This window comes from Aricia agestis, chromosome 12 (assembly GCF_905147365.1).
Source record: "Aricia agestis chromosome 12, ilAriAges1.1, whole genome shotgun sequence".
Taxonomy (NCBI): Eukaryota; Metazoa; Arthropoda; class Insecta; order Lepidoptera; family Lycaenidae; genus Aricia; species Aricia agestis.
Genome location: NC_056417.1, coordinates 4,935,921 through 4,950,685, shown reverse-complemented (window position 1 = coordinate 4,950,685; position 14,765 = coordinate 4,935,921). Strand labels below are relative to the sequence as shown.

General features: G+C 36.7%; 1 protein-coding gene across 3 annotated transcripts; it reads left to right on the top strand.

Annotated features, from left to right (window-relative positions):
* The first annotated feature begins 431 nt into the window (after positions 1 to 431).
* LOC121732446 (luc7-like protein 3) lies at positions 432 to 9,805 on the top strand. 3 transcript variants are annotated; one of them, XM_042122324.1, is made up of 10 exons: positions 432 to 522; positions 609 to 727; positions 816 to 1,011; positions 1,163 to 1,260; positions 1,518 to 1,669; positions 1,914 to 2,051; positions 3,262 to 3,501; positions 4,431 to 4,594; positions 8,459 to 8,540; positions 9,398 to 9,805. In XM_042122324.1, the coding sequence occupies exons 2-9, from the start codon at positions 623 to 625 to the stop codon at positions 8,503 to 8,505; spliced, it is 1,140 nt and encodes a 379-aa protein (XP_041978258.1). In that variant the 5' UTR covers positions 432 to 522; positions 609 to 622; the 3' UTR covers positions 8,506 to 8,540; positions 9,398 to 9,805. The 3 variants fall into 3 exon arrangements, with proteins under 3 accessions (XP_041978258.1, XP_041978259.1, XP_041978257.1); XM_042122325.1 differs by having other exon boundaries at positions 8,676 to 9,805; XM_042122323.1 differs by having other exon boundaries at positions 8,459 to 9,805.
* Positions 9,806 to 14,765: the final 4,960 nt, after the last annotated feature.

Sequence of the window (14,765 nt, the reverse complement as noted above, 5' to 3'; positions counted from 1 at the left end):
CACGTCATAGCAATTAGGACATTAAGATTAATTATTTGCGAAATGTATATTTTTCATGATTATTCCTATGATTTACACTGCAATCACTCACATAACAAGTTATTATTGTTATATATAATAGTATTTGTTGAAAATAACAAACGCTTTAAATAATAAATTGCAATATACTGAAAGGTCATAAAAACGGTGGCCGAGTTTTGACGACCTGTCAAATAAAAGTGGTCACAGTTCACATTACACTACCTCTCTCTTTTCATCTTGTTATAATTCCATAAAGGATTTTCTTCTTTCTCGCACTCTTTGTTGGTCTATGCGAGGTCTATGCATTATAAGTTTATGATTCGTAGTTAGTACTGCCCTGTGGACTGTGGTACTGCCCAATGCCCATGTACCGTACTGCCTGTTCCGACGGGACGAATAAAAAAAAAAAAGTCTATTCGTACTTCAATGAATGGCGTTGTTTCATCAATGATTTTTCGAAATACATTGCGATAGTGATATAATTTTCGTGTTCTGTAACTAGTAAGAACTAAATTATTAATTCTTCTTTTTGTGTGCATAAATTTATATGGTATGATAATGTAATTACTTATATTTTCAACTTTTAGTATAAACTGTAACCATGGCTGTGTTAGCGGCCGCGCAGTTATTGGACGAATTGATGGGGCGACATCGAAATACAAATCCAAATGAAAAAATAAAGAAGCCTAACTGGGAGGACCCTGAAGTGAGATTTCCATTTTTATTGACAAAACCAATTCTAACCTATCTTGTTACAATTTTTTTAACAAATATTATTTGATCAATATTTGCAGTACTGTAAGTATTACATGGTGAAGTTCTGCCCTCACGATTTGTTTGTGAACACAAGAGCTGATCTCGGTGTATGTCCCAAAGTCCATGATGAGGAGGTTAAAGACTTGTTTGAGAAAGCTGAACCATCATACAAGAAATCTCAATATGTTGAAGAATTCCTAAGATACTGTCGCCATATGATTAATGAAGTTGAACGTGAGTTAACTTTGCTTAAAATTAATTTAAAATATGTAATGAATATACCTAGTTTACTTGACAAAATAATTTCTGTAAGGAATAGGTAAGTACTTACATAAAAACTTAAATTTATGTATAAAAGTTTCACATTTTAACTTCTTTGTTTCAGGTAAAATACTTAAAGGTAAGCAGAGATTAGAACTGATGAACTCCAAGCCTGAATGTCCACCAATGACTCAAGCACAAACTGAAAAGAACCAAGAACAGGTAATAGCCATTGAAATGATTGCAAATACTGATTCATATTTCCTTGGTCTTTTGTTTTGATAAGGACAAACTTTATTCATCCAACACCAAATTATAAAACAGAAATTCAACTTAATTAGTTTGAATACTTTTAAATGATTACTTAAAATTTACATTGAAAAAAATATGTGTATCATATTATAGTTCAGAATACATATATCTACTTTGATCATGTTTCTTTAAGACTTAAGTCACAGTATCACAATTTTATTTACTAGGTCAAGCTGTTGTCGGAGAAGATCACTGCCCTGGTTCAAGAGGCAGAAGAAGCCGGAACCTGTGGTAATGTGGAGCAGGCCCAGGGACTCATGAAGCTCTGCGACCGTCTGAAAGAGGAGAAAGACTCACTGCTGAAGCAACAAGAGAATAGGTAATTAGTTGTGTTCAGGCTTATTTTATTCCCACATAAGCATATTTTGACTGAATAAGGATAATCAGTCTATATTATTCTATTAACTCATTTAATAAATTTTTTTGGGAGAATACATAATATAACATTTAGATTGTCCAGTTGCAGTGGGGGCTTACACTAATAATTTTAAATAATCAAGGAGAAACTGTAGTAAGAAAGTCCCTTTATCTAATCATTGTCACTAATAACATTATTTTTTTAGCCACTGGTCAATGACAGCTGAACTGGCTGCCGCCCAGGAGAAGCAAATGGAAGTGTGTCCTGTGTGTGGAGCATTCCTCATTGTCGGTGATGCACAGCAGCGGATTGATGACCATCTCTCCGGCAAGCAACATGTTGGGTATGATATTTCATACGTGGGAGAGCCATGCTTCGGCACGAATGGGCCGGCTCGACCGGAGAAATACCACATTCTCACAGAAAACCGGCGTGAAACAGCGCTTGCGCTGTGTTTCGCCGAGTGAGTGAGTTTACAGGAGGCCCAATCCCCTAACCTATTCCCTTCCCCTCCCTACCTTCCCCTATTCCCTTCCCTTCCCTCCCCTATTACCCCATTTCCCTCTTAAAAGGCTGGCAACGCACTTGCAGCTCTTCTGATGCTGCGAGTGTCCATGGGCGACGGATGTTGCTTTCCATCAGGTGACCCGTTTGCTCGTTTGCCCCCTTATTTCATAAAAAAAAAAATGCATACTGTTGAGTAAAAAAAAAATGTATAGAGTTACTAAAATGTTGGCATTGAATTTTGCTACATCTATAAGATATTTTAGTACTAGGTTACTCCAATATGCTTTATCATTTTCAAATATCATCATTGTTTTAATCCATACTAATATTATAAATGCGAAAGTGTGTCTATCTGGCTGTTATCTCTTCACGCCCAAACGGCTGAACCGATTTTGCTGAAATTTGGCATGGAGATACTTTGAAACCCGGGAAAGGACATAGAACTTTTTTTCCTGATAAAATTTACGGTTCCCGCGCGATAAAAGAATTCAAGCGCAACGGAGTTGTGGGCGTCATCTAGTATAATATAACATTATGTAAGAAAATGCTAAAATTAAAGTCACCTACTAAGGTTGAAGCCAAACAAGAGTAATTTGTGAGTTGTGAGTCGCAGAATTTCGGTCGCGTAAATATCTTTTCATACAAATCATGACTCACAAAATTACGCTTGTGTGATTTTTTTTTTTAAATATATTTATTTCAAAAAACTTAAAAACTAATACATTTAAACCTCGCCAAACCAAAGTTTATCGGTGAGAGAATCAAACAGGACTTTTGTATGAAACTGATTGCAGCAGAATTCTGCCAAACTGGAATTCTGCGACTCATAACTCACAAATTACGCTCGTTTGGCTTCGCCCTAATAACATAAAAAAACTATATTATGCTAATGTACTATCAGAGAAGTTGATTTCTAGGCAGATGGCAGCAACATTGAATTGACATAAGCCAACCACATGACGTAGGTCCGTCAACTGCCTAGGATCCTCAATAATATATGTTTAAAAAAATTCATAGCATTAAAATTATGAAATCATTTATTGTAGCTACTTTAAACTGCGTCAAGCCTACGAGGAGATGAACGAAGCTCGCGAGAAGGAGCAGCAAGAAAAGAGACGGAGAGAGGAGAGGGACAGGGACAGAGACCGCAGCAGCCGCAGCAGCGGGGGCCTGGGATCGGACCGCCGAGACCGCGAGCGCATGGACAGAGACCGGGAACGGGACAGGGGGGACAGAGATAAAGATAGGGGGGACAAGGAGAAGGAGCGAGATAGAGAGCGCCACAGGTGAGCTAGGGTTGTCGCGCAGTCGCATGTAGATTTTGAATAGCAGTTGTGTAGTTACAGCCAGTTTAGTGAGTGCATGGACAGAGATCGGGAACAAGACAGGGGGGACAAGGAGAAGGAGCGAGATAGAGAGCGCCACAGTCGAGCTAGGGGTGTTGCGCAGTCGCAAGTTGATTTTGAATAGCAGTTGTGTAGTTGCAGCCAGTTGAGTGAGTGCATGGACAGAGACTGGGAACAAGACAGGGGGGACAGAGATAAAGATAGGGGGGACAAGGAGAGTGAGCGAGATAGAGAGCGCCACAGGTATAGGGTTGGGGCAAATACAATAAAATAGAAAACTCTCTGTTTGCATGTAATAAAAACATAAATATAGCTTTGATTCTATAGAAGCTGTACAAAATACTACAGGACATAAGTGATTGTATCAATTTTTTCCACATTATAAGATCATAGTTTTATCTATGATCTTATAATGTGGAATAAATATGTGGTATAAATATATATGATTATATATATTTATACGTGGGAGAGCCATGCTTCGGCACGAATGGGCCGGCTCGACCGGAGAAATACCACGTTCTCACAGAAAACCGGTGTGAAACAGCGCCTGCGCTGTGTTTCGCCGAGTGAGTGAGTTTACCGGAGGCCCAATCCACTACCCTATTCCCTTCCCTACCCTCTCCTATTCTCTTCCCTTCCCTTCCATCCCTACCCTCCTTTATTAATTACCCTATTCCCTCTAAAAGGCCGGCAACGCACCTGCAGCTCTTCTGATGCTGCGAGTGTCCATGAGCGACGGAAGTTGCTTTCCATCAGGTGACCCGTTTGCTCGTTTGGCCCCTTATTTCATAAAAAAAAAAAATCTATAAAAAAAATTTGCACAATCGTCGGAAAAGTCGGATAATGATGACTTACATTTTCTATTACAGGTCCAGCCGAGACGAGAAGGAGAAAAGCCGCCACGAGGATAGGGACCGGGACCGGGAGCGCGAGCGGGACAGGGAGAGTGTGCGCGACAAGGACAAGGACCGCGAGAGGGAAAGGGACCGCGACCGTGAGAGAGACAAGGACAGGAAGCATAGAAAAGAGAGAAGTGAGTTTAGCCGGCCCCTCAGTGTTGTAAAAGTTACCGATTTATCGGTAGATCTCCCGATTTTGGCAAACAAATACCGATAAAACGATTTTAGGGTATAATCTCCCGATTTACTCAATTTTAAAACATTAAACCTAATTTATACTCATTTTGTAGTTTGTAACACCAAATTTAACATTTTTATTATTATTATTTTACTCCCCAAGTTAGGGTTATTCCCCAAGGGGCAAGGAATTAGATTGGCCTTTCAATAAACAAGCAAATTTAGGCTGTAATTCATACTCACTAAAGTTGAATATTATTGTAGGGGAATATATTTTTTAAATACGTCGATATGAATGCGACAGGTTTCAAATTTTCAATTTTCATTTTTAAATTTTTCATTAATAAACATTCGTCCGATACGCAACTTCCCGTAGTGTATTAACGCAAATCAAATGTTTAGTTCAGACCCAGTGATTTGCCAACCACTAGTAGTGGTACGTTCGAAACAAAAAGAAAAATATATACCTACTTACTACAAAAATATAAAAAAGAGTAGGAAACACGCCCGGAGTTTGCTGGGTGGTTACAGGCAAGCAGTAATATTAAAGATGCAAACTACGCCTATTGTCTAAGCTGCAAGGAGGAGGCTAATGATTAATAACTTTAACACGTGTTTTAATTTGATTTATTTAGGCAGCAATCTCCCGATTTTTAGTTGCTAGCAATCTCCCTATTTCTCACGATTTTTAGTTGGTAGCAACACCGATTCCTAAATGTCATTTCTGCAACACTGCGGCCCCTAGACCTACAATAATAAAAAACTTGAGAGATGTCAAGGGACACCCGATTGGAACGAAGTTATTTCTTAGGTTCAAAAAACCTGCAGTCTTATTCCCGAAACTGATATCAAACTGATATATTATGGGAAAAAAAAGTAGACATGGGAAAGAAACTGCCATTACTCTCTTTCGAAGAATCGACTGGGCAACGCCATGCTAGCCATGCTGTTATTGGAAGTCATCTTATCATAAGTTACCATTGTTTGTCTTTTATTTTACTGTGCCAGATGATATTCTGTTGATCTGATCGATCAATCGATCGATCGATGACTGATCGTAATAAATAAATAAACTAGCACTTGATTAGCAGACATTCAACACGATAGTCAGTTGATAACACTATTGAATACAATATATAAATAGGTTTGGGTTAAAGTCAGCTAATTTAATAGAAAAGTAATTTAATTTTCAAGTATTAAAATTGTATTGTAAAAGATGCAATCATGTTAATTGTGCAGGGTTCATATTGTTTTTTTTTTCAAATTTAAATAAAATATATTGTATTTAAATTTAGTTTGACGGTGATTTAAATTTTAAATTTCGACACGTCGTTTATTTTGTTTTCCAATACCTACTGCAAATTAAGTTAGTGTTAGCTTTGTTCTTGATATTATTTATAAAGAAAGGTACAATATTGTGTAACACAGGATAGGCCATGGCATTAATTATAAAAATATAAAAATTTTAAACTTAAAAAAAGGCAAGATAGCTCTAAAAGATAAATTATGCGGTTCTTTACGATGACTCGAGTTGATCCAACATGTTCATGATTGATGTTAAGGAGGCGACTAACCCTAAAGTGTTGTATTTCATTTTTATACTTGAAAATAAGCCCCGAATTGTTTCATTCTCTAAAATTAGATACTACATTATATTTCCGAGAATTCGATCTGAGAAAAACACGATATCTAAAAATTTTCTCGATAGAAAAAATCACAAAGATGCATCTAATTTTCACAAATTTTTCATTTATTGCCATAACCGTGCATTGAACTAAGTTAATATTTTAACACATTGTATAAAATTCTATCATTGTGAGATCGCCCTAGCGGATTTTTAAAATGTTGTATATTTATCGAGTTATTGAGAGAAAACTAATTTGGCGATGAATCCGCGTCGTTCTTTTTCACCTGACATAATATGAAAGACGGGCGTGAGTGTGAAGAGAGAAGGACGATGTTTGATTTTTGGGGTTAGTCGCCCTCTTACGGCCGTTCCCAATATTTGATCTATCTCTGGTTTTGCCCTACTAGAGATAGGAATAGCTCACATTAGACACAGGGCCGTAGCTAGGGGGGGGCATAGTGGGGCAATGCCCTACCTTAAAATCACAATGCCCTACCTTAAAAATACCAATAATAGGCCAAGTGCGAGTCGGACCCGCGCACGAAGGGTTATACCGCGCACGTACCGTTATAGAGCAAATATAGTATGGGACCTACCTACCTACCTAACCCTTAAATTTTTTTAACTTTTATTATTATTTATTTTGTGAAAATTTCAAGTGCCTACCTGTTGTCATCATTGATAGTTAAGCAAAAAATGTTAGAAAAATTACGTTTGTTGTATGGGAGCCCTCCTTAAATATTTAATTTATTTTGTTTTTAGTGTTTGTTGTTATAGCGGCAACAGAAATACATAATCTGTGAAAATTTCATTTCTCTAGCTATTACCGTTCTTGAGTTACAGCCTGGAAACAGACGGACAGACGGACAGACATCGAAGTCTCAGTAATAGGGTCCCGTTTTTACCCTTTGGGTACGGAACCCTAAAAAGGAAGACCTAAAGGACTTGCATTACAGGTATTAGACAACAGAAATATACTTCATTCTTATATAAACTATACATTATATAGTTAACATTTTTATTATACCTTTAAGAACTTTTTGTTCCGTTGGCAGGATTCGAACCCGCGACCCCCGGATTAAGCTGCCACACGCCCAACCATTGGGCCACAGAAGTCGTCGATAATAATTCTTTGTTCTGTGTATAGATGGCATTTGAATCACGATTACATGAAGCGATGCGTCCATTTAATTATAATCTTAATGAAAAAAAAGATGTAGTACTGCAGTGTGCGAGTCCACGTTTTCAACTTTAACTGCAATTAATAGGCCTCAAAGACTGTCAATGGGTCACGAAAGAATGGCTGGTATGGTATTTCTGGCCTTTGAAAAAAAAAAAGAACAAAAAAAGTTGATCTGAACGAAGTTCTTCGCATTTTTAATAATATGGCGAATCGTAGAATTCAGCTGTTTTAAATATTTTATGTTATTTTATTATTAATTATTATTATATAATATTTAATAATAAAATAACATAAAATATAATAATCTAAATATATTTTAGTCGTATCTATTGACTCGTATCACCCAACCCAACAATTAATTATTATTTCCTCACTCTCACTCACACGTGGATCGCTACATCCAGAAGTTTAACCATATTTTTCGCTTGTTCTTCGTAATTGAGGATTTAATAATATGTAGTTCTTAGATATAGTGCTCATGCTTTGTCACAGAATTTTTTTAAGTATCTAAGAATAACTATTGAATGAATTGAATACATCATTGACCTAGAGATTAATCAAAACAACAAATACTAAAAACAAAATAAAATCAATATTTAAGGATTCGTGTTTTTTGGCCTTTTTTGCTGCATATTGATATTAATGGCAACAGTAGGCACTGGACATTTTTGCGAAATCACTTAATTAATTAATAATACAAATAACATTTATATTTAAAGGGGGCTCAATTACAAAAAACACAATTTTGGCCTATTTTTTATCTATAACGGTACGAAACCCTTCGTGCACGAATCCGACTCGCACTTGACCGATTTTTTTTGCTTCCGCCCTACCTGTAACCGACGCTGCCCTACCTCAAATTTGACTCTAGCTACAGGCCTGATTAGACATTAGAGACATATATTTTATGTCAATTCAATGCTAGCTGCGATCGGTTGTGAGTCAAACCAGAGATAGATTGAATATTGGGAACGGCCGTTAATGTTTTATTATAACACTATATCGTTGCAGGGTCTTCTCGCGAGCGGTCGCGGCGTCGGTCGCGCGATCGTCACTAGCGTATGACTGAGGTATCACAATGCACCACGAGCCGGTAAGCATACTTTTGTATCACTCTGTGAATGCCAAGTCCTTTCAACTCACACGACCGGCATATCCTAACACATCCATATTCCACCTCCAAATATTGGTACCGTGATAAGTATTAAAGTGAACACTTGTTTTACAGCTTTAGTTACATGCCAAAATTAAAGCTTGGTATTTGGCAAACGTAAGGGAAAATGTGCACATGCACTCGATTTGCTAGTCGTCACACCGACGGACTTGGCAGGTATTTAATTGGTATTATAGCTGCTGGTTGCAGACGATTGGAAAACTTGCGGCGATCGCATACTCTTTTGTCTAAAAAAAGGTAGCGATTGTCTATGAATTTTTCGAATAAGCGGTCTGCGTACGCGGCGATTGTTGAGGTATTTTCATGTATATGTTTCGTCGTTTACCGGAGACCCGGAGTACCGGTGCCGTTGATTGCCAGGTATTTGTTAGGGCTCAAGGGATGTAGGGCTCCATTCAGGGATTAACCATATTAGATTCACAAACCTGCAAATAACTAATTTAGCTTTAGACATGATCGAGATGTCAGAGAGCATGCTATATGCTCCTATGACACAAAAGGATGCTGTTTTTACATCAGCTGTGAATTTCCAGGTACCCATAGATGGCAACAAATATCTCAAGAATCAGCTCTACACATTTGTTGCCATACTTTATTCAAAATACACTCTATATACCCTTATGAAGTCAAATGAAAATGATAAAGTGACAGGAAAATATTTTATACAAATATGTAACATAATATAAAGCTTGAGGTCCAAAAACTTATCATTCATCAATTGATTTCACATAAAGTATCTTTTACTGTCATGATTAGCATATAGATGGGCTTTTCAGTTGGCAAATACTTAACGAAGATGGAGATTGGGGCAGCAGAAGTCTCGGAGTCTTCAACATCTAAGAGGTATTTGAAATTAAGAGCGAAGAAATCCTGCTGGCTGTTACCACCAAATAGTCACTGGGCCATCGGTTTTGAGGTGACATAAATAAAAAAATACAATTTCCAAATAATATAAATGCATGTATTAAATTGCATTAAATAAATTTGTTATCGACTTAGATTTAAGTTTGTGTAAACGCTACCTCTGCTATTATCCCTAAGGAGGTTATTACTGTAACCCAGATTCCACTGGATGAGTTCAGGTATTTATCACCTTTTATTTCTTTTAAATAATGCTATTGTGATTGATTTTATCATTGATTTGTGTGAACCATTAGGGATATTAAAATATTACTTATAGCATATTTTATGGTTTTATTTACCCCTTTGATTACTTTGTCTATACCAGAAACTAAAAGGTTAAGAACCACTTTTAGTCATGAATCATAAATTCATAACTCATGACTTCATGAGTCATGACTCATGAGTGATGACTGATGAGGGACCATTTTACCAAATGTTTATCTAGATAGGGACCACCCGGTTGGTTTACCCATGTTTACCTAAACTATTGGTTTTTGGATAAAGAAAGCAAGGACAACTTTTAGCACACATTTTTTTTATTTGGCAAAAATCTAAAAGTTAAGTACAGATTTTATTTAAATGTGATTTTTGTGACTGCATAGGTACTTAGGTAGCCCATACTTTACTAACTTCTGAATTCTCACATAATATTATTAGGATGGCTTCGCGGACCACTTGGAATGCCTCCAGGGACCACCTGCAGTGGTACGTGGACCGCCGGTTAACCGATTCAGTGCGGATGACACGGGAGCCGTGTCATACGCGTTTTTAACTTCGTAACGTCATTTGAAAAACGATTGTATCTCCCTCAAATTACACTTTAGTAGGTTCTACTCTGAACAAAATCATCTTAATTTTCCACGTAGAACAAGTCTATAGGCTTCGCCTCTGAATATTCTGTGAATTGAAAAAAAGTAGGGGCCGTCAACCCTTTTTAAAAGGTGCATTCATTGCGGATTATACGGCAGCCGCGTCTTATGGGTTTTTAACGTGTGGCGTATGACACGTGAGCCGTGTCATTTAAAAAGCGATTGTATCTCCCTCAAATTACACTCAGGGCCGTAGCTAGGGGGGGGCATAGTGGGGCAATGCCCTACCTTAAAATCACAATGCCCTACCTTAAAAATACCAATAATCGGCCAAGTGCGAGTCGGACCCGCGCACGAAGGGTTATACCGCGCACGTACCGTTATAGAGCAAAAATAGTATGGGACCTACTTACCTACCTAACCCTTAAATATTTTTTTTTAACTTTTATTATCACTTATTTATTAAATTACATATATTATTAATCAAGTCCCTACCTGTTGTCATCATTGATAGTTAAGCAAAAAATGTTAGAAAAATCACGTTTGTTGTATGGGAGCCCTCCTTAAATATTTAATTTATTTTGTTTTTAGTATTTGTTGTTATAGCGGCAACAGAAATACATAATCTGTGAAAATTTCATTTCTCTAGCTATTACCGTTCTTGAGTTACAGCCTGGAAACAGACGGACAGACATCGAAGTCTCAGTAATAGGGTCCTGTTTTTACTCTTTGGGTACGGAACCCTAAAAAGGAAGACCTAAAGGACTTGCATTACAGGTATTAGACAACAGAAATATACTTTATTCTTATATAAACTATACATTATATAGTTAAGATTTTTATTATACCTTTAAAAACTTTTTGTTCCGTTGGCAGGATTCGAACCCGCGACCCCCGGATTAAGCCCACAGGGCCACAGGCCCACAGGGCCCACAGGGCCACAGGCCACAGGGCCCACACGCCCAACCATTGGGCCACAGAAGTCGTCGATAATAATTCTTTGTTCTGTGTATAGATGGCATTTGAATCACGATTACATGAAGCGATGCGTCCATTTAATTATAATCTTAATGAAAAAAAAGATGTAGTACTGCAGTGTGCGAGTCCACGTTTTCAACTTTAACTGCAATTAATAGGCCTCAAAGACTGTCAATGGGTCACGAAAGAATGGCTGGTATGGTATTTCTGGCCTTTGAAAAAAAAAGAACAAAAAAAGTTGATCTGAACGAAGTTCTTTGCATTTTTAATAATATGGCGAAACCTAGAATTCAGCTGTTTTAAATATTTTATGTTATTTTATTATTAATTATTATTTTAATAAGTTTGCAGAAACAATAATAATCTAAATATATTTTTAGTCGTATCTATTGACTCGTATCACCCAACCCAACAATTAATTATTATTTTCTCACTCTCACTCACACGTGGATCGCTAGGTACATCCAGAAGTTTAACCATATTGTTCGCTTGTTCTTCGTAGTTGAGGATTTAATAATATGTAGTTCTTAGATATAGTGCTCATGCTTTGTCACTGAATTTTTTTAAGTATCTAAGAATAACTATTGAATGAATTAAATACATCATTGACCTAGAGATAAATCAAAACAACAATTATAATAAAAACAAAATAAAATCAATATTTAAGGATTCGTGTTTTTTGGCCTTTTTTGCTGCATATTGATATTAATGGCAACAGTAGGCACTGGACATTTTTGCGAAATCACTTAATTAATTAATAATACAATTAAAATAACATTTATATTTAAAGGGGGCTCAATTACAAAAAAACACAATTTGGCCTATTTTTTATCTATAACGGTACGAAACCCTTCGTGCACGAATCCGACTCGCACTTGACCGATTTTTTTTGCTTCCGCCCTACCTGTAACCGACGCTGCCCTACCTCAAATTTGACTCTAGCTACAGCCCTGATTACACTTTAGAAGGTTCTGCTCCGAACAAAACCATCTAAATTTTCTACGTTAAACAAGCTTATAGGCTTCCTCTCTGAATATTCTGTGAATTGAAAAAAGTAGGGGCTGTCTCCTTTTTTAGCCGTTCCCATCATCAGATCACCACTTTTGTGAACATGGTACACACTCGGAACCGGATCAATCGGAACAAATACCCTATACAACAAAAGAAAAATTTTGAAAATCCGTTCACAAACAGCGGAGTAATCGTTGAACACACATAAAAAAATATCCACAGCCAAACGTATAACCTCCTCTTTTTTGGAAGTCGGATAAAAAATATTAACTACGAACTTCTTTAAATTTATCTACGAACGTATAATTTACTTTGGAAACCCAGATCTATTTAATATAGGTAGGTACTCATTTTTCTAACTTTGAAACCTACAAAAGGTTTGCAACATCTGAATAAAAAAATCGCTTACCTGCCATTTTCAGGTTTACACTTAGTAAAACTACTCGAAATCAACTTAAAACAACGTAGCCTTCCGTCAACAACAATAGCTTGGGTTCAATTAAATAAATTAAGTTAATACAAGCGTAAAAACAAAAAAAAACCATCAAGCTTTTTTAACGTGGCGGATGACACGGTAGCCGTGTCATCTACTCCTATATGTTACTACCGCGCGCGTTGTGAAGCTTCAAATACGACCCAATTGGGTCGTCTTTTATTTTGTCTCTTTTATGTAAATGGCATTTCGTATCTTTTGTTTCACACATCTGTAAAATTTGTCAATGTTGTTCGGAAGAGATTTTATAGCCGGAAAATAGTATGAACGTAACAGATCTGAGTAGAATATCATTGCTTACAAGTTACAACTCTTACATTTTACAAGCTACATTAGGGCCTTCACATGTCCACGTTATAACGTGAACGGTGCGGTAACGTGGCACGGTACGTTGTAGTAACGTGAAAATTTACGTCAACGGATGTCATTAGTGTCAACGTAACGTAAAAATGCACGTCACGAATCACGATGTAGCAACATTGTACGTCACCATGCCTTGTAAAACTGCTACATTCTTTACTACTTTATCTTGTTATGGACCGCACAATACGTATTCTGCTATTGCTATAATTGTAAAGAAGACGGAGAGAGAGATTTAAGAAAAAAAGACGTAAAATGTTGCTACTTGCTACACAGTGACGTGCATTTTCACGTTACGTTGACGTAAATTTTCGCGTCACGTTACCGCACCGTTCCACGTTGACGATGTGAGGTCGCGTGTCGCGTTGTGACGTGGAGAAGTGGACAGCTGACAGGCCGTTACAAAGGCGTAAGTAAAGTGGGTGAAGCGTTGAAGAAGCACCAAGGGCGAGATAAATTAAAATAGGTATTTGAAAATGTATTGCTGTCTCACTAATCTCAAGTCTCCCACCGCAGAGCGCGATAGAGACAACACGACAAAAGTTCTAATAAAAGAACAGAAAATCTTCGATTCGTTGTCCGCTGATTCCTTCTCCAAAACTTAACCGATTTAAGTACTTTTTTCATTAAAAATTAATGCAAGGCTTGAGCTGTGTTCCTATGTTTTATTTTTTTGTATATTCTAGCTAGTTTTGTTTTCTGGGTGTTTGAACACAGAGGAAAATCTGGCCATTTTTTTGGGTTTTTGGACGTTCTTATCTTTTTTAATAAATAATAAAATTATATAAAAAAAAAAAAACAATAGGGACATGCTAATAGTGGCAATAGCTATTCAGGAAAAAAATCTAACTCTACCGGCATTATCCAGGGAGGAAACAGGGGGACAACGTTTGTATGGAAAAACGGCGGTGTGGACTCCTCTTTAGAAGGTCGCAAAAACAATATGAAATGTTCATAGAAATACTACACTAATGTAGTATACAGCACAGCTAAATTCTGTAGGATATTTAAGAATCTGTTTTAACTTTAGCTACGATGGACAGAGGCAAGATAGAGCCTAGAGGTAAAGAAACTATTTTAAACGAGCTACGATCATTTTTGCGTTTTGTGCACTACCAACAAATTTAAAAAAATAGAGCGTCAAAGACAAATGACACTTGACACATGTCTAAGAAGAAGAATAAGCAGTATGTGCATTTCGTTGTTTATTTTGATTGATATTTTACGTTTTTAAATTTGTTTTATCGCATATTTTCGTAACAAAACGCTATATTATTCTTGTTTTAGATCTTGTTACCTGTAATCAAAAGTAATAAAATGGTATCAGATTCAGAAAATGACAATAAATCTTCGCAAGAAACAAAACAAATCAGAGCACAACTGAGGGAAAGATTTTTAAGAGAAGTTACCCATTTAAACGGTAATTAATTCCAGCAAATTCCTAATATTCTATTTACGTTAAAAGAGGTTTATGTAGTGCTCATAATAAGGTATTATTCTTGCACCATCTGTTGTTAGTTATTGGTAATCTACAGGCAGTGTTGTGATTCCTTCATTTTATAAATATTATAAAGAACGAGAGAGTACATC

Coding starts and splice junctions, on each gene's coding strand:
- LOC121732446 (XM_042122324.1), top strand. CDS start 623: ATGGCTGTGTTAGCGGCCGCGCAGTTATTGGACGAATTGATGGGGCGA. Junction 1,261..1,517: donor CTGAAAAGAACCAAGAACAG/GTAATAGCCATT, acceptor TTTATTTACTAG/GTCAAGCTGTTGTCGGAGAA. Junction 4,595..8,458: donor GAAGCATAGAAAAGAGAGAA/GTGAGTTTAGCC, acceptor ATATCGTTGCAG/GGTCTTCTCGCGAGCGGTCG.